This window comes from Salvelinus sp. IW2-2015, linkage group LG14, assembly GCF_002910315.2.
Source record: "Salvelinus sp. IW2-2015 linkage group LG14, ASM291031v2, whole genome shotgun sequence".
Lineage (NCBI taxonomy): Eukaryota > Metazoa > Chordata > Actinopteri > Salmoniformes > Salmonidae > Salvelinus > Salvelinus sp. IW2-2015.
The window spans coordinates 52910277-52936835 of NC_036854.1; the positions used below are offsets into that span (position 1 = coordinate 52910277).

Genomic DNA, 26559 nt, shown 5'->3' on the forward strand with positions numbered 1-26559 from the left:
AATATATATATATATATATTATATTATATATATATATAATATATATATATATATATATACATATATACATTTGCAATATTTCTAAAAACCTGTTTTTGCTTGTCATTTTGGGGTTGTGTGGTGTGTGTGTAGATTGATCAGGGGAAACAATTTAATCAATTTTAGAATAAGGCTGTAACGTTAAAGAAAAGTGTGGATAAAGTCAAGGGGTCTGAATACCTTCTGAATGTTACTGATCGACTAAACCAATCTCCATCGAAACAGCTAACAACCAAACATCATCCAGTTGACTAACTGGGGTCAACCCTAGTGCGCTCAACATTTTTCTTGTGTAAGTATAGGTTCGATACCAGCGGTCAACGCCCCTTCGTTGGTGAATTGTGTCATCAGTACTATCCTTGTATTGAGTGGAACATGAAGTGTAGTCTCAGTGAGAGACGCACAAATATTTACTGCAACACGTCCTGTTACCCTGCCCAACCAAACATCTTAGCTAATGCTAAAATTCATCGCGACTAGACCTTCCCATTAGGCCACTACATACATCTAACTTGATGACACATTTCTTGATTTATTTGGATTAGGTTCTGACCAATTTTAAGACCGAAGTAGTTTTTCTGGCTTGTTAGCCTTTGGATGGCTAGCGAGGGCGACAAACGACACCCAAACAATCCAGTAATATTATCCTTGTATCTTCCAAAGTTTTATCAGGCGCAGAGGTCATCTAGCGGTAAGCAACAGATCGTCCGTTTTGGCCTTAAGTTGAGTATCTGCCCTAGGAGCGAACCAGAACTATAGTCTATGCGAAACGCCTTAGACACAATTAGCAACTTTGTACATCCCCTCGGACATCTCTGTTAATCTGTTCTTCGGTTACAGGGACAGAGAGCTAGCGAGAAGACCTTACGGAGGTCTGTGAAGCACAAAAACCGTGGCCGACTGCAAGAGAGACGGGTCGCAAGGTGGCCCCCACCGCCAGATGCCGCGGCTGCAGCAGTTAGCAGGCAGTCTACCCACTGGTTAAATCAGTAGACGCATCCCTAGAGGGACACGCCAGTGCCCTGCGCACAAAGCACAAGCAGTCAGGTCTACCCAGCTGCAGAGGGAGCTGAACTACAGCTGTGACCTACACTAGCCAGCTGCAGTCCTGACAACCAACACACTAGGTTTGCTGCCACGCACCACACTGGACCTTCTCTCCGGTCTCACACACCCAAGTACAATACATATCAGATACATACAAAAACCTGCACACCAGTCAACCATATACACTGGACACACACTTTACATCTACACAGACACTCCCCACTATGGTCAATACATTCACGCGTGTATATACAGTATAACAAAGCACAACGCCAAAAAACAAGAGATTGGCAAAATGCTGCAGGCTCCATACACTCACAGCAAAAGCGCAACCACGACCCCCTGTAACAAAAAACCAGGCACCCACCCGGAGGACCACACATACGCACTGCAAGACACCAACATCATCCACCAAAATCATATGATACCGCCCACATATCCCACACTGCCCCAAAGCGCGCCAAACAACACAGCAAACCGGGCAACTTTAGGTAGTACTTTGTGGGATTGTCCAGTAGGAGCAAGCCGACTGATACAATCCAGGTACCAAACTATCTCTACTGAAGACTTAACTTTCTTTGATAAAATGAGCCACAGCAGATCAAGGAAGACACAAATTGCGCAAGAAGTTAGGAAAACTATATGGACTGTTGAAGATGGATTATAATTTTTAACTGAATACCCGAAGCACAATGAGTATCATGCAAACATGACAACATGCATAAGCAATAGGAACGAAAGAACAGAAAAACCGATTGGTTGGGATGATAAATATGGATAGAAAGAAACCGCAGACCGAGATGTTAGTAGAAGTCTATATGGTCACCTGGGCCACCGCAAGAAGCGGAAGAACTACCGGTCGCACGTGACTATGCCCCACAGGTGAACCACTGAAAATTGCCACCAACAGGACTTTCGCTCATTCTCATGAGTCGCAAGCCTGCCACCCAAACAACGATCCGGGGCAAGAACAACAACCGAGAGCACCATGAAGAAGAGCCACCAGAACCACCCTTTAAACTTTAGTCTCCTCAAAAAAACGGACTCCTATACAAAGATCTGTGACCACAGGGAAGAGAGTATGCCGTCCTCTTCAGAATTTACTACCCTCTTAAACACCGAGGCCTCTCGATGTAAGAGAAGAACAAACTGCCCTCGTCACCTCTGAAAAGGAGGAAAGCCATATGCCCTGGAGTTGTTCATAGGCTAGTACCGACCTTAAGCCTCCTGGATCGCTACCACTTAAAAGGGAGAACCAACCTCCGCAAGTTAAAATGTAGGGCTCCGAACGTATGTAGTCCTTGTCAGCAGTTACAAACACAGACAGTAATCACATTCCATATCACACTAAAAAAACTGAAACATGTACATACTTTGTTAAAGCACCGTTGGCAGCGATTATAGCCTCGAGTCTTTGGTACAAGCTTGGCACACCTGTATTTGGGGAGTTTCTCCCAGTCTTCTCTGCAGATCCTCTCAAGCTGTCAGGTTGTTTTCCCAGAAATGTTAGATCGGGTTCAAGTCCGGGCTGTGGCTGGGACACTCAAGGATATTGAGACTTGGMCCAAAAACACACTTAAATTGTCTTGGCTGTGTGCTTAGGGTTGTTGTCCTGTTGGAAGGTGAACCTTGCCCCAGTCTAAGCACTCAGGAGGAGGTTTTCACCAAAGTTCTCTCTATACTTTGCTCCRTTCATCTTTCCCTCGATCCTGACTAGTTTCCCAGTCCCTGCCGCTAAAAAAACAACCCCACAGCATGATGCTGCCACCGCCAAGCTTCACCGTAGGGATGGTGCCAGATTTCCTCCAGACGTGTCGCTTGGCATTCAGGCCAAACTGTTCAATCTTGGTTTCATCAGACCAGAGAATCTTGTTTCTCATTGTCTGAGAGTCTTTAGGTGCCTTTTGGCAAACTCCAAGTGGACAGTCATGTACCTTTTACTGAGGAATGGCTTCCGTCTGGCCACTCTACCATAAAGGCCTGATTGGCGGAGTTCTGCAGAGAAGGTTGTCCTTCTGGAAGGTTCTTTACTCTCCAAAGAGGAACTCTGGAGCGCTGTCAGAGAGTACATCGAGTTCTTGGTCACCTCCCTGACCAAGGCCCTTCTCCCCCGACTGCTCAGTTTGGCCGGGAGGTCAGCTGTAGGAAGAGTCCTGGTGGTTCCAAACTTCTTCCATTTATGGAGGCCACTGTGTTCTTGGGGACCTTCAATGCTGCAAAAATGTTTTGGTACCCTTCCCCAGATGTGCCTCGACACAATCCTGTCTCAGAGCTCTACAGACAATTCCTACAACCTCACGGCTTGGTTTTTTGCTCTGACAGGCACTATCAACTGTGGGACCTTACAGTTGAAGTTGGAAGTCTACATACACCTTAGCCAAATACATTTAAACTCCTTTTCACAATTCCTGACAATTAATCCTAGTAAAAAGTCCCCGTCTTAGGTCAGTTAGGATGACCACTTTATTTTAAGAATGTGAAATGTCAGAATAGTAAGGAGAATGATTTATTTCAGCTTTTATTTCTTTCATCACATTCCCAGTGAGTCAGAAGTTTACATACACTCAATTAGTATTTGGTAGCATTGCCTTTAAATTGTTTACCTTGAGTCAAACGTTTCGGGTAGCCTTCCACAAGCTTCCCACAATAAGTTGGGTGAATGTTGGCCTATTCCTCCTGACAGAGCTGGTGTAACTGAGTCAGGTTTGTAGGCCTCCTTGCTCGCACACGCTTTTTCAGTTCTGCCCACAAATTTTCTATAGGATTGAGGTCAGGGCTTTGGTGATGACAGTCCAATACCTTGACTTTGTGTCCTAAGCTATTTTTGCCACAACTTGGAAGTATGCTTGGGGTCAATGTCCACTTGGAAGACCCAAGCTTTAACTTCCTGACTGATGTTTGAGATGTTGCTTCAATATATCCACATAATTCCCCCTCATGATGCCATCTATTTGTGTGCACCAGTCCCTCCTGAACAAAGCACCCCACAATGTAGCTGCAACCTCGTCTTCACACGTTGGATGTGTTCTTCGGCTTGCAAGCATCCCTTTTTTCTCCAAGCATAACGATGGTCATTATGGCCAAACAGATCTGTTTGTTTCATCAGACCAGAGGACATTTTCCAAGAAATCGTGCCCCATGTACAGTTGCAAACCGTAGTCTGGATTTTTTTATGGCGGTTTTGGAGCAGTGGCTTTTTCCTTGCTGACGGCATTTCAGGTTATGTATATATAGGACCACGTTACTGTGGATATAGATATTTTGTACCGTTTCCTCCAGTATCTTCACAAGGTCCTTTGCTGTGTTCTAGGATTGATTTGCCCTTTGCACCAAATTACGTTCATTCTAGGAGAAGAAACGCGCTCCTTCCTGAGTGGTATGGCGGGTGTGGTCCCAGTGGGTTTTACTTGCGTACTATTGTTTGTACAGATGAAATGGTACCCAGGCATTTGGAAATGCTCCCAAGGATGAACCAGACTTGTGGAGGTCTACAATCTTTTCTGAGGTTTGGCTGATTTCTTTTGATTTTCTCCATGATGAAAGCAAAGAGGCACTGAGTTTGAAGGTTGGCCTTGAAATGCATCCACAGGTAACAATCCAATTACTCAAATTTGTCAATTAGCCTTCAGAAGCTTCTAAAGCCATGACATAATTTTCTGGAATATCCAAAGCGGTTTAAGCACAGTCAACTATAGGCTGTAACCTTCTGACCCACTGGATTGTGATAAAGTGGATTATACGTCATGCACAAAGTAGATGTCCTAACCGACTTGCCAAAACTATAGTTTGTTAACAAGAAATGTGTGGAGTGGTTGAAAAACGAGTTTCAATGACTCCAACCTAAGTGTATGTAAACTTCCAACTTCAACTGTATATAGACAGGTGTGTGCCTTTCCAAATCATGTCCAATCAATTGAATTTACCACAGGTGGACTCCAATCAAGTTGTAGTAACATCTCAAGGATGATCAATGGAAACAGCATGCATTTGAGCTCAATTTCAAGTGTCATAGCAAAGGTTCTGAATACTTAACTAAATAAGGCATTTGTGTTTTTTTATTCTAAAAACCTGTTTTCACTTTGTCATTATKGGGTACTGTGTGTAGATTGATGAGGAAAAACATGAATTTAATTAATTTTAGAATAAGGCTGCAATGTAAACAAGATGTGGAAATAGTCAAGGGGTCTGAATACTTTCCGAATGCATTGTACACACACACCTCATTGAACTAATCCATTGCGGAGACCTAGACTAAAAGCTAATTTATGCTTGATCTGAAAATGTGGTTGGAGACTCCATATGGAGGGTGTGAAGCAATTGCGTAGCCTCCAGAGGCATGCAGAGGCCAAATAAAGCTCCGTACTGCATTCCCATCCCAAACGTTGTAACAATGCAGAGGGCTCTATACAGCTCCGCATTTACATGATTGGTTGACGGTAGGTGGGGTCGGTACATCCTGTAGGAAACACAAACTCACTTCCTTGACAACAGCTCTGCACTTCTTCACGAAGCGCAAGTATGAATGCCCTGACTTCTGCTGAGGCCGTATCACCGCAAATTCTGCATGGCCAATGCAGACTTCGAATTAACTATGCACCCAGACGTACAATGCACTTCTCTCTACAGAATGCGCTCTCTCCCGCCAATTTGTGCACATTCATTGTTTGCGTTAGATTGTTAGTGTATATCAATTCCCCATTACATATAACACCAGTAGTACATTTACCGTTAAGTCATAATCTACAATGTTTGTTACTTTGGTTACAGTAAATTACAATAATGCATTCAATATTATTATCCCAGTCTTCCTGTTATCATTGTCGGAGTGGACACATTGTARCATAAGTTGTGCACTCTGCAAACACTTGTGAGAAACAAGTTGTCCTTCATTTACAAGTTGTCAATTTAGTCATAGTCTTTTGTTTGGAGCTCTCCTGTCAATGTTGAGTAAGCCTATAGGCTACATGGCCTGCGCGCAAATGTAGGCATATAAAATGTGCACATTTGGGGATCTGATCGTATTTCTTATTGGCCTTAACGCACCACCACTAATGAGCTTCTCAAAGTAATGTTCTCACTTCAAACAGCAAGCAAATGAAGTCTGTTTTTACATCCATTGAGAATTACAATAGTYCCTCAATGTATTTGAATGTCTTTCCAGCTGTCTACCTTTTGATAAGCACTCAGTGTGAAAGGGAGAAATGTAATTCTCTGACCCAATGGAAAAGTCGTAAAATAGGCCTACCTGGTTACTTCTTATTAGTGCTTGACTTGGACTGAAATTGGTTCCTGTACTAATTTTGGTATTGTTCATATTTAGGTGCAGGAGCTCCACAATACTTTGAGTTAATATTCTATAAAAGGAACAGGAGCTCAAGCAGTAGAAAATTTGAGGTGCCATTACTCAGCTCTGGTGAGCTCCTGCCCAAGTCAAGCACTGCTTCTTATCCCTTGCACAAATAGCCTACTGCTGTGTCTGTCCTGAGCTCACTGGCAGAGGAAACTGAGGGCAGACCGGACCCAAGTTAATACAATGTTTCAAGTTAGTTGCAGACAGGCCATGTGTAGCTAATGTGATTTATAGGATTTTGTATTATTATTATTATTATTATTATTATATCAGGAAATGTTCTACCTGCAGGCTGCAAAGTTTTTATTTGTTGGCTTTATGTAGGCTATTTTTACATAGTTGGCAACAGCAATAGGTGTTACGTTTTAGGTTTGTATCTTTTATATTTGGATTGAGTTTTTATTAAAACACATGACAATGATTGAGATGTGAAGAGGTTATTATAAATTAAATTAAACTGTCGCATAACTGCCACGCAGGTATTATTATTATTATTATTATATCAGGAAATGTTCTACCTGCAGGCTGCAAAGTTTTTATTTGTTGGCTTTATGTAGGCTATTTTTACATAGTTGGCAACAGCAATAGGTGTTACGTTTTAGGTTTGTATCTTTTATATTTGGATTGAGTTTTTATTAAAACACATGACAATGATTGAGATGTGAAGAGGTTATTATAAATTAAATTAAACTGTCGCATAACTGCCACGCAGGTAAGATAAATTGGCATTCCACACTCCTCACGTAGCGTAGCCTATTACCAGCAACTTCAGGAGAGTAATGGCAGGACCTGCAAAAGCCAGCAGGAGCGGGAGGAGAAAAGTTTCTCTCTTCTGGATATCTAGGTCTCTTGAGGCATTTGTCTTATTTCATCAAACTGTAATCTTAAAAAGCATCAGACAAGCTCAATGCATATAGTTGATTTTATTAAAACACATAGGATGTGTCTATATGGAAAAAWACACTTTTAAMCATTTAGACCAATCGATAACAGACTACCTTCGGTCAACCAAGAATTGTTCAGTTGGGGACAGCCTTAGTGTGCACGAACAGCTAAAAAAACATRCCGAACAGCAAAATAAACAAAAACGGCACAAAATTGTCATAATATATGCGCAAACTTTTCACCTGGGAAGCATGCAACAGGCTTAAGATGAGTGATATCTGAAGTTGAGGTTCGCTCACCTGCGTGTCTCCACATGTTTGGAGCCGGCCATGAGTGAGGGGAACTGTGTGTCGCTGAAKATCTCAGGGGGCCCCTGGTTGTGGCCACGCTTTGTGGTAGTCAGTCGGGCCCCTGGGGGGCGGTACACCCCAGAAGGCTTGGACTCAGGCACCTCTTCCACCTCTGTAGAGACAAAAGCAGAGATGAAGCAAACCAGTCAGTGAAAACAAAGGGCAAGGCTCATTATTCGTAAAATCTGCAAAATATCTATTGGAGTAACCCACATACATGTACACATACATACASACTACAAAAAGACAATGTGGAAGTGATACATAGAGTGGAGAGAAGTATACCCACCAACAGGGGCAGCGGCTGGGGGCGGGGCACCAGATTTGTTCCAGGGTCCAGACATTTTGTCTCCACTGAMCAGGATGATCTCTCCATCCTCACCGACCTCCTCCTCATACTCATCTTCCTCCTTCTCATCACTGCCACAATCGCCAGAGAAAACCCAATCAACAAAAAATGTGCCACTAGTACAGACATTTAACATGTCATTTGGGTAGTGCCTACTGAATGAATGTGACCCTGTCCCCCCTTATGTTCAGTTTTACCTTATCTGCAGAGCCTGCAGTCTGAGTCCACTGTAGTCCACCTCCTTTGCCTCAAACTCCTTCCACTCCTCGTCGTCCTGCAGACAGAGCACACAGTTTATCAGTTACACACCCCACTAACTGACGGTTTAGCAATCCAAGGCTTCATAGTTCATACATTTGCATTGTCATCATGTCAATCTCAATTTAGCATGTAAAATTTGACCATGCAAAGGAACGTATGTCAAGGGGCCAAATAACTAGAAACTAGGATCTGGATAACTAGGATCTGGATACAGGCCACGCCCTGACATGGGACAGTCATCACACCATGTCACACTGCCTCTGGAATAAGTGTCACAACCTCTGCACAGAACCACACCAGGGTGGCACCCTGATATCAATTAGCTAAGGTATCCCAGAGAGGGGACAGGTTGACAGTTAACRTTAGACCGGCACTATCGGCTGCCTAGGCTTGTTGTGCGGTTATCAGAATCATAATAAAATGTGCATTTAGTAACTAGCTAACGTTATCTGCTGCAAATGTTACTAATATTACCACCAGTAAGTTATGCTCTCAGTGCATTTTCCGCACAAAGGTTCTGAGTCGAACCGCTGCAGTCCCCATATCTCAGGCTAACCATCTGTAAATTCTGAGTAGATTAGAGGCCTAAGCATCTACCTTTGCGAATCGTGCCAACTAGCTAGCAACATTACTAATCTTCCAAATGAATTAAGTTAACGTTAACTGGCAAGCAAGTTATATTAACATAAGTCACGGGCCATAATATGTTGCTGGCTATATTCACCAATAATAGTATTACAAGTCGTCACGAGGTCATGATTACTAACTAACGTTAGTTAGCTAACGTTACGCCCTAGCCTAGACTCAATCCAATGGGTGACCGTTTTCACCTTTGAAAACATGCTAGCCACTTGTCAGTTAACGTAGTTATCTAGCTGATTAACGTTGATCAATCGAGAAAGTTGACACTGTCGCGGCCTAAAGTTATCTAGACATGTCTGCTCTCCGTCTGGAATAAGTATTGAGCTTGCTGGCTTATCTAGCAGCGAACGACATTATTGTATTGCTGTTTGAGGCACTAGTTAACAAACGTAAGGTAGCTAACCTTAAATATGTATCTCCAAAAGTCCTGTGTTAGGCCAGTATAATAACTAGCCAGCCATGGTTAATTACTAAACAGCCACGAGTCATCACTGTTAGCAGGCAAACTAGCTAGCTAGCAACAGATTGATTTGGCTAGTAGCAGCGGTATGAGCCAACCGCTAACAGTTACTGGCGCGGCGCTAGCCAACGTTACCTTCTCCGGCTGCGCATCTTGATTTTCATTTTTCGTGCCGAACTTCTCCTTTTCTTTCTTGTTCTTTTTCAATACAATTGGTGTGGGCCCAGATGGGACTTCCTTTCCCTTGCCTCCCTTTTCTTTCTTCTTTTTTTTATCCCTCTTGGCAAAGAAATCATCCAGGCTCTTCTCCGGTGCAGCACCACCAGTCTCTACATCCGCCATTTTCTTTCAGAAATTAATGCTAAGCAATGACAAATGTCAAAACGTCTCTTTAAATCAGTTGATAGGGAGGGTTTAAATTCCTATTCGAGCAGAACAATCAAACAACTCCCCTTCTATCGTGAGCAAGAAAATGTACCTACTGTCTGACTGCCTGTCTTTCAATGTGCCACATTATTATAGGGGTGTGCGACTCGCTCGCTGCTATTTGACAGGCGAACCGGATGTGCAGTCAATACTCTCCAAAATTCCCCGGATTAATTTGAAGCGAAACATAATGGACATGCTGAAGAACCAATTATATTGCATGTCTTTTTTTGATCACCCTATCATATTAGCCCGGTAATAATATGGTACCACACCATGAGGTSTACTGTAGTAGTCTTCACGGATCAATTTATTGTGTTGATCATTGACTAGTTGATCATGGAACAATAGAGAATCACAAAAATATATATTTAATGTATTTATGAGTTTATGAGTTTACTTGTTTTCTCAAAGCCAGCATTCCAAGTATTTACAGTACAGGCACTGTGGTAGTCTACACTCTGGATGTGACCTTAGATGAAAACGTAGGTATTTCTGCTCCCCATTCAATGACAGTTCACACTTAAAAACATGTATATTGTGTGTTACTGGTTTCCACTAAAGGAACACATGTGGGATGCCACCGTGTGAAACTATGGGCATAGCATGGGACTGGGCTGCCCATAAAGTGGTTTATTAGGCCTACTATTGGGCTGGGGTACACCAGCATATGTTGTGTGTTGAGGACCTACACGGTCACCTCACACAAAGTTATGGATATACTGACAAGACACTACATGTCTCTCCATCCTAACAAAGGGATGCTGTCAAAAAGTGACTGAATTCAAATGTATTTACCCTAAAGTAAATTTGATGACACCATAATGATGACAAAAAGTTGTCAATCTTTTTTCTCCTACTAATTATTTGCCTACGTTAGGAATTTCATCATATTTACRTGCCACTATAGTGTAATTTAGACTGAACAATCATTAACCCTTGTTAAGAATGACTGGACACCGCTCAACGTTTTGGAGCCACTATGGCTGAGGAATCAATAGAATGCTCATAACAACGGTGTGACACGAGACAGAGGTGACAGAGATGCAACCCATGTATTCAAGAATGCATCAGAATGAGGAAAATGACCTTGCTCTCCCAAGTGTTAAACCACTACTMGGCTATCCTTTTTCAATGTAACATTCAACAACAGAATATAGATATTATGGTTAAGTGTTTAAGATGATCATGTTACCATGTATTGTAAGCTTAAAAATGAATAAGAAAAAAGAAGAAGAAGAAGAAAAACTACAATCCATGGATGTCGGGTGATGAAAAGGCTTGAAATAAAGGTTGAAATCCTGGCTTGTCACATCATCATGCAAACATGAACAGGTGGTTCAGAACACACATTGAAATCTGAGTTATATACACACATCCTCCATTTACAAATTCACCAGGAACACAGATTACAACCATAATGAATTAGTTTATAATCACAGTACTTTACTGTCTGTTTGAGCATATCGCTTAATTCTATCACGTGTGCAATGAGGTCAGAGGGGAAAAAAACWGCCTTTTTGTCATATGAACTTCTTTGCTGTTGTATTACCCAAAACCACATGTGGCCAGTGGCACCTTAATTGGGGAGGACAAGCTGAATAAATGGGTTTCATGTGTTTGATACCATTCCAGTTCATTCACTCTATTCTAGACATTATTCTGAGCCGTCCTCCCCGCAGTAGCCTCCTGTGAGGCCAAAAGACGGATCATAGCTTTAATTCATATTGTTTGAATACATTAAATGGCATGAACCTATGTATGAGTTAGCATAGCTAATATGAGTAAATGTTAAATAAATTGACAGTTATATTTTTAGCACCTTTGAGGGGTTTTTGCAAGGAAGTGGCCCCATCCTTCTCCCTGTTACAGTTGAAGTCGGAAGTTTACATACACTTAGACTGGAGTCATTAAAACTACTTTTTCAACCACTCCACGAATTTATTGTTAACAAAGTATCGTTTTGGCAAGTCGGTTAGGACATCTAATTTGTGCATGACACAAGTAATTTTTCCAACAATTGTTTACAGACAGCTTATTTCACTTATAATTCACTGTATCACAATTCCAGTGGGTCAGAAGTTTACATACATTAAGTTGACTGTGCCTTTAAACAGCTTGGAAAGTTCCAGAAAATGATGTCATGGCTTTAGAAGCTTCTGATAGGCTAATTGACATAATTTGAGTCAATTGGAGGTGTACCTGTGGATGTATTTCAAGGCCTATCTTCAAACTCAGTGTCTCTTTGCTTGACATCATGGGAAAATCAAAAGAAATCAGCCAAGACCTCAGAAAAAAAATTGTAGACCTCCACAGGTCTGGTTCATCCTTGGGAGCAATTTCCAAACGCCTGAAGGTACCACGTTCATCTGTACAAACAAAGCACCCAAGTATAAACAACATGGGACCACGCAACCGTCATACCGCTCAGGAAGGAGACGCGTTCTGTCTCCTAGAGATGAACGTACTTTGGTGCGAAAAGTGAAAATCAATTCCAGAACAACAGCAAAGGACCTTGTGAAGATGCTGGAGGAAACAGGTACAAAAGTATCTATATCCACAGTAAAATGAGTCCTATATTGACATAACCTGAAAGGCCGCTCAGCAATGAAGAAGCCACTGCTCCAAAAACCGGCATAAAAAAGCCAGACTACGGTTTGCAACTGCACATGGGGACAAAGATCGTACTTTTTGGAGAAATGTCCTCTGGTCTGATGAAACAAAAATAGAACCGTTTGGCCGTAATGACCATTGTTATGTTGGAGGAAAAAGGGGGATGCTTGCAAGCCGAAGAACACCATCCCGACCKTGAAGCATGGGGGTRGCAGCATCATGTTGTGGGGGTGYKTTGCTGCRGGAGGGACTGGTGYACTTCACAAAATAGATGGCATCATGAGGTAGGAAAATTATGTGGATATATTGAAGCAACATCTCAAGACATCAGTCAGGAAGTTAAAGCTTGGTCGCAAATGGGTCTTCCAAATGGACAATGACCCCAAGCATACTTCCAAAGTTGTGGCAAAATAGCTTAAGGACAACAAAGTCAAGGTATTGGAGTGGCCATCACAAAGCCCTGACCTCATACCTATAGACAATTTCTGGGCAGAACTAAAAAAGTGTGTGCGAGTAAGGAGGCCTACAAACCTGACTCAGTTCCACCAGCTCTGTCAGGAGGAATGGGCCAAAATTCACCCAAATTATTGTGGGAAGCTTGTGGAAGGCTACCCGAAACGTTTGACCCAAGTTAAACAWTTTAAAGGCAATGCTACCAAATACTAATTGAGTGTATGTAAACTTCTGACCCACTGGGAATGTGGTGAAAGTAATAAAAGCTGAAATAAATCATTCTCTCTACTATTATTCTGACATTTCACATTCTTGAAATAAAGTGGTGATCCTAACTGACCTAAAACAGGACATTTTTACTCGGATTAAATGTCAGGAATTGTGAAAAACTGAGTTTAAATGTATTTGGCTAAGGTGTATGTAAACTTCAAGTGTATATCCCTGTTATATTCCTCAACCTCATTTTGAAGCTGCTGATTCTCCGCCTCGACTCTTTGCAGTTTGCTTTTCAGCTGTTCAAATTTCTTTGGAGACCGAAGGTGGATACTTTTTTTAAGGACCTGCTTTAAGGATCACATCTAAGGATGTGCCTTTAAATGGTTTGATAGTGGAAAAAACACATTTTATACTTTTGTCTTAGCGCTGTCTTTTCCTTTTTTGGGGGGCTGAGAAGCTGTGCCACTATGCTCATCCCAGCTGCAAGCAGCTTCTCAGGCTTGTTTTTCTTTCTTTTGCTACACTCTAAATATTAGGGGTTCAACAAGGGTTATTCTCAGGCTTGTTTACTTGCTTTTGCTACACTCTAAATATTAGGGGTTCAACAAGGGTTCTTCTAAGATACTTAAAGTTCTAAGAAGAACCTTAGGGTTCTTGGCACTGAAAATGGCCCCCAAAAGGTTCTTCCAAGAACCCAATAGGAGGTGGGGTTCATCGAGGAACCTCCTTAGTTGGTGGAAGCAGGAACCTAACTGCAGAACCTAACTGCAGGAACCTAACTGCCGAACTGAAAGGTGCAGGCACTTAACTGTCAAATGTAAAGATCTCAATTTAAGGTAAGGTTTGTCCCTTCTATATGATCTAAATTGATATTGTTTTATGATTACACTATCTATCTTTTCATATTTGTGCAAATCCTTCTAAAACAGAAAATGGACACAATTCAATCAATATCAATCAACAAAAAGGTAACAATATGTAGGCTATAAGAATATGTTCATGGCTAGCTGTATTTGGGAGCAGATGACTGATCTGCTCACTTTTGTGTCTGTAGGTATACAGACAATGAGACATACAAAGGTATTTCAATTGGTATTGGTATGTTATGCAGATCTCATGTACCATCCTCCTTCCTTACATCTTCAATGAATAGCCCATAAGGCCTCTACATTATGGACAAGGTAAGTGTATGAAAACTATTATCAAAGCAGTTTTTTTCATTCACATTCACTACGAAGACCATGGTATGAATACTGTTGTGTGCATATTTTGTTAATCATCTGTATAATGACTATTTTGGGGATTTACAGATTTCACCCTCCCTACACCTCTGATGAATAAAACAGGAAACCTGTTCGATCACCATGCACTGCAAAATTATTATGGCTATTGCTACGGAGAACATTCAACACATTAACAAGCCATAGGATATACCTATTAGACTTTAGGCTCTGCTGGGAGTTTAACTCATATTTAGATTGTTTTATTCTGCTTTGCCACTAAAATCATAATAAACACTGAGAACTAAAATATTGTGTTATTGTTGTTATGCGTATTAATAATAATAACAGGGGTGGGGGTAGTTAAAAAACTAACCACAAAAGGTTCTTTGAGGATCCTTAAAAAAAGGTTATTTGAAGAACCCTTTTGGAAGGGTTATTCGAAAAACTTATAGTGGTTCCCCCACAGTTTCAATATGAAGAACCCCTAAAGGATACTCCAGGAAGCTGAGTGTAGTGTGTATCACTTGCAAATGCTTCACAATTGATTTCTTTGTATGCTATAACCTTGAAATAATTGAAATAATAGGCTATAGCCTAAATAATACATTTTCCTTTCTTCTTAGGCTACCTGTCTGGCTCCTGACCTATTTACAGTGTTTATATGCTGTTTAATACGACATGTAGCCTATTTGAAATGATGAGCACTTGGGAAACCCTGCTCTAAATCATGAGGAAAACAATATGTGCATCTCTGTAGGCATTCACCTGCACAAGCACAAAATGTTTCAACACATTCACACTTGAAAAAGTATACACATTCGGACATGCGAATTGCCGACTCTGCATGTGCACGAAACATATTTTGAGCACATGCACATTGCTGTCTCTCCTTGAAATCAACGACTTGTCTACACAAACACAAATTATTTTTCGGTGTCACAGATGTGCCGACCGCCAATCAGGGAGCCATTGGATTTGCCCCAAAAAACATTGGCTAGAGTAGACTGCCACCTTATTCGAACAATCAAATAAATCGTTGCTGTGGTGCGAGACGAACGCCAAAAATAATCGGTAAGTGCAATCAGGGCTCCTTGGGACGTCCATACCCTAACCGTTTTAAATTTCAACGTCAAGGCACTGACATCAGAGCCGGGACKTCACAAGGACACCGTTTAGAAAATATCAGACTACAATCCATGAGCAGAGGTGAGTTCGCTAATGTTCCTAAAACCACTGGTTTGACTTTAGATTGGAATCGCACAGATTTTTGTTGATGATATATTGTATTATATTAGGTATAATATGATCTGTACATCATTATTTAGTTAGCCAGAATTCAACAGGTGCTSTAGCCTAGACATCCTGCACATTCAATTAGAATATTCATGCCAGGGCCAGCGTTTTGGGCGGGGCCTATGGAGCATGGCCCACCCTACCGCGCCTCCTTGCCCGTCCAAATAAAATATTGATCATTTATTTGACCGAGACGCGCGCCGACAGAAAGACGCATCGATCTCATAAAGCATCCGAGGGAGCGAAACATCACTCCTCTGTCTCGGTGTATCTGATGCTGTCTGGAGTGGACAATGGAGTATGGCATGTCATACTCCATTGTCATACATTTTGGGTTACATATAGTAAGACAGAGGAGCGCTGTTTCGCTCGCTAGTTTCAGCAGAGAGGAAGAGGCGAAGCGAGAGGGCTAAGCCAAATGCATTTTTATGGGCATAATATGCAGACTTAACCTTGTTGCCTGCATTCCCGCAACGACTCGCTTTGTTAGGGCAGAGACATKATCATCTCGTCATTATATACTGGTTTCCCTTAAAGTACATCGATGTTTTGCCAAAATTATATAATTACTCCTGTCTAAATACAATAATTAAAAATACTTTACCAGAGAGCTTGACTTTGCTACAAAGACGCGAATGATCCTCTGTGGCAATAGGCCTAGCTGATTATTGAGTTGCGGTTGTCAATGAAAAGCATCGAAAATGTGTGAAGATAATGTGTCTTGAATATAATTTAAAATGTTGACAAGAAGGGGAGGGGTGTGTGGCGAAGATGTGGGCGTCTCTCTCCAGAATGCATGCACTCAGGTCTCCAGAATGTGCTCCGCTGTTTCCCGACACATTTTGCACATTCATTGTTTCATTGTGTGAATTGTTTGCCCCATGATTGTTTATTTTTTAAATAAATTCCMCATTACACATGTAACYAGTATGCCTAGTAAATGTACCGTTAATCACCATCATTTGGTTATATTAATTTATATAAATGCATGGATTACAGTAATTTACCGTTCTCATTCTCGGAATGGAAACGTTGTTTGCAGAGTTCACAACCTGCTACACTTGTGAGAAACAAGTTTTGTTTTATTTGATAACAATCATTAAGGAATTTTGTCATTTTTTAAATTGTCTTTTGTTTGGAGTGCTCCGTGTGAGCAATGAGCATGTGTGTGGTTTCTCTGTCCATGGAGCGCAAGCGCCAGAACATGCCAACCTGCTGAGTTGATACGTTGCACTTCACTAGTGATAGTTCAAGTTGCGTGTTGGTGTCGCAAGTCAAGACAGATAGAAAGGGCGGCAGACAGGCGGAGTAGAGAGATCAATGCGATTGAAAGAACCAGTATTTTCATCAGGATATTTTTATTGTTTTTATTTGTCGGCTTTAATGCTATGTGTTTTACTTAGTTGATGGAAGTTATAGGCCTAGGCTACTGCTGCATTAGCCTACAGGCTATCTTTGAGTTCCATACGCTAATTTCTTTAGCCGCCAACGTGTCCATATGGCAAAGGCTGGTGCTCTTGCATTAGTTAAATTTGAACTTTCAGATATTTATCGTTTTAATTCCGATTTTTATGATTAACCACGTGACAATCATTTTGAGAAACGAAAATATTACTGAAATGGAACTGTTCCACGAAAATGCTTATATCAAAATAATCATAACTGACACACAGAAATGGTAGGATAAATTGCAAGCTTCGCCAAAACTGTCTATGGTCATTATGACACTATTGACAATTTTTTTTTTAATGGGCCTGTCTATAGAAATCAAATGCCTGTCCAACTACTTCGTTCTGGCGCCGGCCCTGCTTCATGCTAATTTGATTTGCCTGATGTTAAAATTCACCAGGTTAGCCTATTGGCAGTGGTGGAAAAAGTACYCAAATTCCACTTGAGTAAAAGTTAAGATACTTTAATAGAAAATGACTAAAGTAAAAGTGAATGTCACCCAGTAATATACTACTTCAGAAAGTCAAAAAGTATTTGGTTTTAAATGTACTTAAGTATCAAAAGTAAAAGTATAAATTATTTCAAAATCCATATACTAAGCAAACCAGATGGCACAATGTGTTTTTTAAATTTTCAGATAGCCAAGGACACACTCCAACACGCAGACATCATTTATATAGAAACAAAGCATTTGTGTTAAGTGACTGCCAGATCAGAGGCAGTAGAGATGACCAGGGATGTTATCTTTAAGTGTGTGACTTGAACCATTTTCCTGTCCTGCTAAGCATTCAAAATGTAACAAGTACTTTAGGGTGTCAGGGAAAATGTAGAGTAAAAAGTACATTCTTTTCTTTAGGAATGTAGTGAAGTAAAGTACAGATACACCAAAAAACGACTTAAGTAGTACTTTACACCACTGACTTCAATACACGTAATTTTGTCCTTGAAACATTTAATTGAAATACTGTAGAATTCCATTCATTCCTATGGAGGACTGCTCCTACTAGGGAGTGTCAATACGGCCAATCGATGGCTTCAAAGCCTCTTAATGGCCAGTACGGAGGATCAGCAATCCAGGGTTTATAAACGACATTGGGAGTCTGTGTAGTGATTGGACTCCCTGAGTTGTGAATGGTTCTGGAAAATAACCCTACACAAAACTAAAAAAACTAAAAAAAGGTAGGCATATGTATAATCGATAGAAACTCTACTTACCAGACGTAAAGTGAAATGTGACCCTTGCCATCAAAATAACGTCTGAATCCAACCTTTTTCCGAACCGCACCATATTCCTGCTGTGAAGACAGTGGTACATTTCGTGGTAGGAAGTCTAGCGTGGAGTGTGTGGTCTAATGGCAGCCCACTGTCTAATTCAGCAGGAATATGGTGCTTTTCAGACAAAAATAGGATTCACAACCCTAACCGAAAAACAGGCTTCTGAACATTCTGTATGCTGTAAACTCAGTATGAATATGCAAATTAGATAAGGTTTTTGGTTACTGTCTGTTAAACATTGAAATGTATCTACGTAAACCAAATCACAATTTTAAATTAACTTACTTCAGAGGAAAAACCTAAACATACTAAATGTAGGAAATATTTTAACCAACATGTATTCAATGTCTTTAACAGAAAAATAAATCCAATACAACTTGAAATCCTCAGCATTGTACTGAAGAAAATAACAAAGAATGGATATTTCCCTAATGAATTATTTAATMTTTTTATGTAGCTACAACATTTACATGACAGACGTAAACACGTCTGTCATATAAATGGGGATGTTGACCTTAGGATGTTTAAAGGGACTATAGTCCGGTGCCGACAGAGATGGCCGCCTCGCTTCGCGTTCCTAGGAAACTATGCAGTATTTCTTTTTTTTTTATGTGTTATTTCTTACATTGTTACCTCGGGAAATCTTAGGTTTTATTACATACAGTCGGGAGGAACTATTGGATATAAGAGCAACGTCAACTCACCAACATTACGACCAGGAATACGACTTTCCCGAAACGGATCCTCTGTTTGGCCCACCACCCAGGACAATGGATCGGATCCCAGCCGGCGACCCAAAACAACGGCGCCGTAAGAAGGGGCAGACGGAGCGGTCTTCTGGTCAGGCTCCGTAGACGGGCACATTGTGCACCGCTCCCGAGCATACTACTCGCCAATGTCCAGTCTCTTGACAACAAGGTAGACTAAATCCGAGCAAGGGTTGCCTTCCAGAGAAACATCAGAGACTGTAACGTTCTTTGTTTCACGGAAACATGGCTCACTCGAGACACGCTATCGGAGTCGGTACAGCCACCTGGTTTCTTCACGCATCGCGCCGACAGAAACAAGCATCTCTCTGGTAAGAAGAAGGGCGGGGGTGTATACCTTATGATTAACGAGACGTGGTGTGATCATAACAACATGCAGGAACTCAAGTCCTTTTTTTCACCTGACTTAGAATTCCTCACAATCAAATGCCGACCGCATTATCTACCAAGAGAATTCTCTTCGATCAAAATCACAGTCGTGTATATTCCACCCCAAGCAAACACATCGACAGCCCTGAAAGAACTTCATTCGACTCTATGTAAACTGGAAACCACATATCCTGAGGCTGAATTTATTGTAGCTGGGGATTTTAACAAGGCTAATCTGAAAACAAGGCTCCCTAAATTCTATCAGCATATCGATTGCGCAACCCGGGCTCGCAAAACCCTGGATCATTGTTATTCTAACTTCCGCGACGTATAGAGACAAAGTAGAGTCGCAATTCAACGGCTCAGACACGAGAGGTATGTGGCAGGGTCTACAGTCCATCACGGACTACAAAAGAAAAACCAGCCCCGTCGCGGACCACAATGTCTTGCTCCCAGACARACTAAACAACTTCTTTGCTCGCTTTGAGGACAATACAGTGCCACAACCAAAACCTGCGGGCTCTCCTTCACTGCAGCCAACGTGAGTAAAACTTTAAACGTGTTAACCCTCGCAAGGCTGCCGGCCCAGACGGCATCCCTAGCCGCGTCCTCAGAGCGTGCGCAGACCAGCTGGCTGGTGTGTTTATAGACATATTCAATCTCTCCCTATTCCCAGTCTGCTGTCCTCACATGCTTCAAGATGGCCACCATTGTTCCTGTATCCTAGAAGGCAAAGGTAACTGAACTAAATGACTATCGCCCCGTAGCACTCACTTCTGCCATCATGAAGTGCTTTGAGAGACTATATCACCTCGACCTTACCTGTCATCCTAGACCCACTTCAATTTGCGTACCGCCCCAATAGGTCCACAGACAATGCAAATTCCATCACACTGCACACTGCCCACTGCCATATCCCATCTGGACAAGAGAAATACCTATGTAAGAATGCTGTTCATTAACTACAGCTCAGCATTCAACACCATAGTACCCTCCAAGCTCATCATTAAGCTTGATGCCCTGGGTCTCAACCTCGCCCTGTGCAATTGGGTCCTGGACTTCCTGACCGCCCCCAGGTGATGAAGGTAGGAAACAACATCTCTACTTCGCTGCTCCTCAACACTGGGGCCCCACAAGGGTGCGTGCTCAGCCCCCTCCTGTGCTCCCTGTTCACCTATGACTGCCATGCACGCCTCCAACTCAATCATCAAGTTTGCAGATGACACAACAGTAGTAGGCTTGATTACCAACAACGACGAGACAGCCTATAGGGAGGAGGTGAGGGCACTCGGAGTGTGGTGTCAGGAAATCAACCTCTCACTCAATATCAACAAAACAAAGGAGATGATCGTGGACTTCAGGAAAGAGCAGAGGGAGCATCCCCCTATCCACATCGACGGGACAGCAGTGGAGAAGGTGGAAAGTTCCTCTGCGCACACATCACGGACAAACTGAAATGGTCCACCCACACAGACAGCGTGGTGAAGAAGGCGCAACAGCGTCTCTTCAACCTCAGGAGGCTGAAAATGTTTGGCTTGTCACCTAAAACCATCACAAACCTTTACAGATGCACAAATGAGAGCATCCTGTCGGTATGTATCACCGCCTGGTATGGCAACTGCACCGTCCACAACCACAAGGCTCTCCAGAGGGTGGTGCGGTCCGCACAACGCATCACCGGGGGCAAACTCCCCGCCCTCCAGGACACCTACAGTACCCGATGTCACAGGAAGGCCAAAAAGATCATCAAGGACAACAACCACCACAGCCACTGCCTGTTCACCACAGCCACTGCCTGTGCATCAAAGCTGGGACCGAGAGGCTGAAAAACAGCTTCTATCTCAAGGCCATCAGACTGTTAAAAAGCCATCACTAACACAGAGAGGCTGCTGCCTATATACAGACTTGAAATCATTGGCCACTTTAATAAATGGATCACTAGTCACTTTATTAATGTCACTTTAATAATGTTTACATGTCTTGCATTACTCATCTCATATGTATATACTGTATTTTAAACCATCTATTACATCTTGTCGATGCTGCTCCTCGGCCATTGCTCATCCATATATTTATATGTATATATTCTTATTCCATTCCTTTACTTAGATTTGTGTGTATTAGGTAGATGTTGTGRAATTGTTAGATTACTAGATATTGCCGCACTGTCGGAACTAGAAGCACAAGAATTTTGCTATACTCGCAATAACATCTGTTAACCATGTGTATGTGACCAATAAAATTTGATTTGAATTTTGAGGGTCTTATTCTGGTGACCCGATGATCAATGCTTGGCTGCCGTTTGACCAATAAAAATATTATCTTTCTTATCGATAATAATCTCGTCATGTAGACTAGCCAACCCGCACAGCCTATCCACACTGTATCTGTGAGCTGTTGGCTAGAGCGCATGTGCCAAAACCAGAATAGGCGCATTAGCTATTTAAAGCAACAGTTTTTGTGACAAAACTATCGAATAGGTTTTAAATGCAATAGAAACACATGAACTTTAGATTTCTATTTGGTACATGACAATTTAAGCRAAAAAGTATATTTTGTGTGCCCTAGTCATCATGCACTGATTTTTATCCACAACAATTCAGTTYGGTGGAAACACACCACTGGTGGGAAAATCCACATATTTTCTTTATGCGTATTTTAGAATATTTGCATGAAAATYTGTYGCCAATTGGATGGAAATTTAGATGTTGTAAATGTTATTTTTCTCRGCACTCTTCTGAATAGGAATTTAGAAAGTACATTGAAACTCATTATTGGCACAGAAACTATACACTCTGTGGCATACAGCAGGTTMGCCACCAGGGAAGACTCATCAAGGCCTGGTGACAGATGGAGTCTATATCACGCGGTGATGGCTCCCTCTGCTGAATGTGCCAGGTCTCGACAGGCTCTCCAGCCAGGACTAATTGGGGCTGATTGTTGTTTGTGAGTAATCTAGGGACTGATTGCTTACCAGCTGGATGAGTCCCATAAAGCTGCCAGAAGGGCAGCACACAGGGGTGGTGACTGGGGGAAGAGAGGTTACTACAGTATAGTCGTGCTCAGTACCAGAGATAACGGAGGGAGCTTGGTTTTGTTCCCCACAGGACACATCAAGACACCGGAGCCCAGAAGACGGTATCCCRGAGGAGGCCTCCTGAAGGAGACCTATTATTTTCCCCTTGTTTGTAAACACCCTTGAAACCGAGCTAATACAATTCTGTCYGTGTCTAATCTGTGTAAATGTCTTGACCAGACCCCCTGATCTGCCACAACTCTTAGAAAATAAGGTGCTATCTAGAACCTAAAATGGTTCCTMGGCTGTTGAATAACCAATTTTGGTTCCATCTAGAACCCTTTTGGGTTCCATGACAAACCCACAGAGCGTTCTACATGGAACCCAAAAGCGTTCTACTTGGAACCAAAAGGGGTTCTCCTATGGGGACAGCTGAAGAACCCTTTTGGAACCCTTTTTTCTAAGAGTGTACTTGTAGKGTACTTGATCACTCAGAGTTTCATTTAAAAAAATCTATTTTGTATTTATTGCCAMGGCAGCAGCTACTCTTCCTGGAATCCAATTGCAATTWWATTTTTTGTGGCACCTGACCACACAACTGAACAGTAGTCAAGGTGCGACAAAACTAGGGCCTGTAGGACCTGCCTTGTTGATAGTGTTGTTAAGAAGGCAGAGCAGCGCTTTATAATGGACATACTTCTTCCAATCTTAGCTACTATAGTATCAATATGTTTTGACCATGACAGTTTACAATCTAGGGTAACTCCAAGCAGTTTAGTCATCTCAACTTGCTCAATTTCCACATTATTTATTACAAGATTTAGTTGAGGTTTAGGGTTTAGTGAATGTTTWGTCCCAAATACAATGCTTTTMGTTTTTGAAATATTTAGGACTAACTTATTCCTTGCCACMCATTCTGAAAATAACTGCAGATCTTTGTTAAGTCACGTGGACTGGGATATGTTCCGCATAGCGTTGGACAACAACATTGATGAATACGCTGATTCGGTGAGCAAGTATATTAGCAAGTGCATCGGTGATGTTGCACCCACAGCAACTATTAAAACCTTCCCCAACCAGAAACCGTGGATTGATGGCAGCATTCGTGCAAAACTGAAAGCGCGAACCCCTGCTTTTAATCAGTGGAGAGGGTGGAAAGTTTTAAGTTCCTCGGCGTACACATCATGGACAAACTGAAATGGTCCACCCACACAGACAGCGTGTTGAAGAAGGCGCAACAGTGCATCTTCAACCTCAGGAAGCTGAAGAAATTCGGCTTATCACCAAAAACAATTTTTACAGATGCACAATCAAGAGCATCCTGTCAGGCTGTATCACCGCCTGGTACGGCAACTGCTCCGCCCACAACCGTAAGGCTCTCCAGAGGGTAGTGAGGTCTGCACAACGCATCACCGTGGGCCAACTACCTGCTCTCCAGGACACCTACACCACCCGATGTCACAGGAAGGCCAAAAAGATCATCAAGGACAACAACCACCCGAGCCACTGCCTGTTCACACCGCTATCATCCAGAAGCGAGGTCAGTACAGGTGCATCAAAGCTGGGACCGAGAGACTGAAAACAGCTTTTATCTCAAGGCCATCAGACTGTTAAACAGCCATCACTAACATTGAGTGGCTGCTGCCAACTACTGACTCAATCTCTAGCCGCTTTATAATAAAAAAATTGGATGTAATAAATGTATCACTAGTCACTTTAAACTATGCCACTTTATATAATGTTTACATACCCTACACTACTCATCTCAAATTATATACTGTACTCTATACCATCTACTGCATCTTGCCTATGCCGTTCGGCCATCGCTCATCCATATTTATTTTTTATTGACATATTCTTATTCATTCTTTACACTTTGTGTATAAGGTAGTGTTGTGAAATTGTTAGATACTTGTTAGATGTTACTGCATGGTCGGAACTAGAAGCATGAAAATTCGCTACACTCGCATTAACACCTGCTAACCATGTTATGTGACAAATAACATTTGATTTGAGTTTTCCGGGATTTCACTCCCTGTAGTAGATGACGTGTATAGTGTTGAGTCATCCGCATACATAACAACACTGGCTTTACTCAAAGTCATGGCATATGTTAGTAAAGATTGAAAAAGGTAAGCCTAGAACGCTGCCCTGGGACGCCCTGATTCTACCTGGATATTGTTGGAAGGCTTCCATTAAAGAACACCCTCTGTGTTCTGTTAGACAGGTAATTCTTTATCCACATTATAGCAGGGGGTGTAAAGCCAAAAACATACGTTTTTCCAGCAGCAGACTATGATGACGATAATGTCAAAAGCCACTGAAGTCTAACAAGATAGCCCCCACAATCATTTTATCATCAATTTCTCTCAGCCAAATCAAATCAAATTTGATCAGTCACATGCGCCGAATACAACAGGGTTAGACCTTAGTGAAAAGCTTACTTACGAGCCCCTAACAACAATGCAATTTTAAAAAATACGGATAAGAATAAGAAATAAAAGTAAAAGTAATTAAAGAGCAGCAGTAAAATAACAATAGCGAGACTATATACAGGGGGTACAGGTACAGAGTCAATGTGCGGGGGCACCGTGTTATAGGTATATGTACATGTGTAGAGTTATTAAAGTGTACTATGCATAGATGATAACAACAGAGAGTAGCAGCGGTGTAAAGAAGGGGGCAATGCAAGTATTCTGGTAGCCATTTGATTAGATGTTCAGAGATCTTATGTCTTGGGGTTAGAAGCTGTTTAGAAACTTTGGACCTAGACTTGGCGCTCCGGTACCGCTTGCCGTGCGGTGCAGAGAGAACAGTCTATGATTAGGTGGCTGTAGTCTTTGACAATTTTTAGGGCCTTCCTCTGACACCGCCTGGTATAAGAGGTCCTGGATTGGCAGGTAGCTTGGCCCCATGATGTACTGGGCCGTTCTCCCTACCCTCTGTAGTGCTTTGCGGTCGGAGGCGAGCAGTTGCCATACCAGGCAGTATGCACACCAGTCAGGATGCTCTCGATGTTGCAGCGTGTAGAACCTTTTGAGGATCTGAGGACCCATGCAAGTCTTTTCAGTCTCCCTGACGGAATAGGTTCAAGGAACTTGAAGCTCTCAACTGCTCCACTGCAGCCTCGTCGATGAGAATGGGGTGTGCTCTGTCCTCTTTTTCCTGTAGTCTCACAATCATCTCCTCGTTATTTGTGTAAGTGCTATGTTTGTTGAGTGTCCTTCCTTATAAGCGTGCTGAAAGTCTGTTGTCAATTTGTTTACTGTGAATAACGTTGTATCTGGTCAAACACTATTTTTTCAGAAGTTACTAGGGTTGGTAACAGGCTGATTGGTTGGCTATGTTGAGCCAGTATAGGGGACTTTCCTATCTTTTGAGGTATCGGAATTGATTTTAGCTTCCCTCCAGGCCTGAGGGCACACACTTTCTAGTAGGCTTAAATTGAAGATGTGGCAAATAGGAGTGGCAATATCGTCTGCTATTATCCTCAGTAAATTTCCATCCAGATTGTCAGACCCCGGTGGCTTGTCATTGTTCATAGACAACAATAATTTCTTCACCCCTTCCACACTGACTTTACGGAATTCAAAAGTACAATTCTTGTCTTTCATAATTTGGTCCGATATACTTGGATGTATAGTGTCAGCATTTGTTGCTGGTATGTCATCCCTAAGTTTGCTAATCTTGCTAATGAAAAAGACATTCAAGTAGTTGGCAGTATCAGTGGGCTTTGTGATGAATAAGCCATCTGATTCAAATGTCATTTAAGGTGACACAAAGCTTTTCACTATCATTCTTTGTTTCATAGTATAGTTTATTTTTTATTGAGTTTAGTCACATTATTTCTTAATTCTTAATTCTTAATTCTTATTATTTTCTTAATTTGCAGTACGTTTACCAATCAGTTGGGCTGCCAGACTTATTTGCCATACCTTCTGCCTCATCCCTATCAACCATACAATTTTTAAATTCCTCATCAATCCAAGGGGATTTACCAGTTTTTACAGTCATTTTCCTAATGAGTGCGTGCTTATTAGTAACTGGAATAAGCAATTTCATAAATGTGTTAAGTG

At 41.8% G+C, this 26559-nt stretch overlaps 2 protein-coding genes across 2 annotated transcripts in view; both read right to left on the reverse strand.

Moving 5' to 3' along the window:
- The window catches only part of LOC111973206 (protein CDV3 homolog), a 17698-nt gene extending 7736 nt beyond the window's left edge, over positions 1–9962 (reverse strand). Inside the window, exons 1-4 of the mRNA XM_024000490.2 lie at positions 9519–9962; positions 8218–8294; positions 7961–8091; positions 7621–7783 (exon numbers count right to left, since the gene is read on the reverse strand). Coding sequence (XP_023856258.1) covers positions 7621–7783; positions 7961–8091; positions 8218–8294; positions 9519–9725 — 578 coding nt within the window. The 5' untranslated portion in view covers positions 9726–9962. The remainder of the gene's footprint in view (positions 1–7620; positions 7784–7960; positions 8092–8217; positions 8295–9518) is intronic.
- Positions 1–26559, reverse strand: part of LOC111973377 (transmembrane protein 108) — a 297121-nt gene that overhangs the window by 167027 nt on the left and 103535 nt on the right. The gene's annotated exons all lie outside the window — the stretch shown is intronic.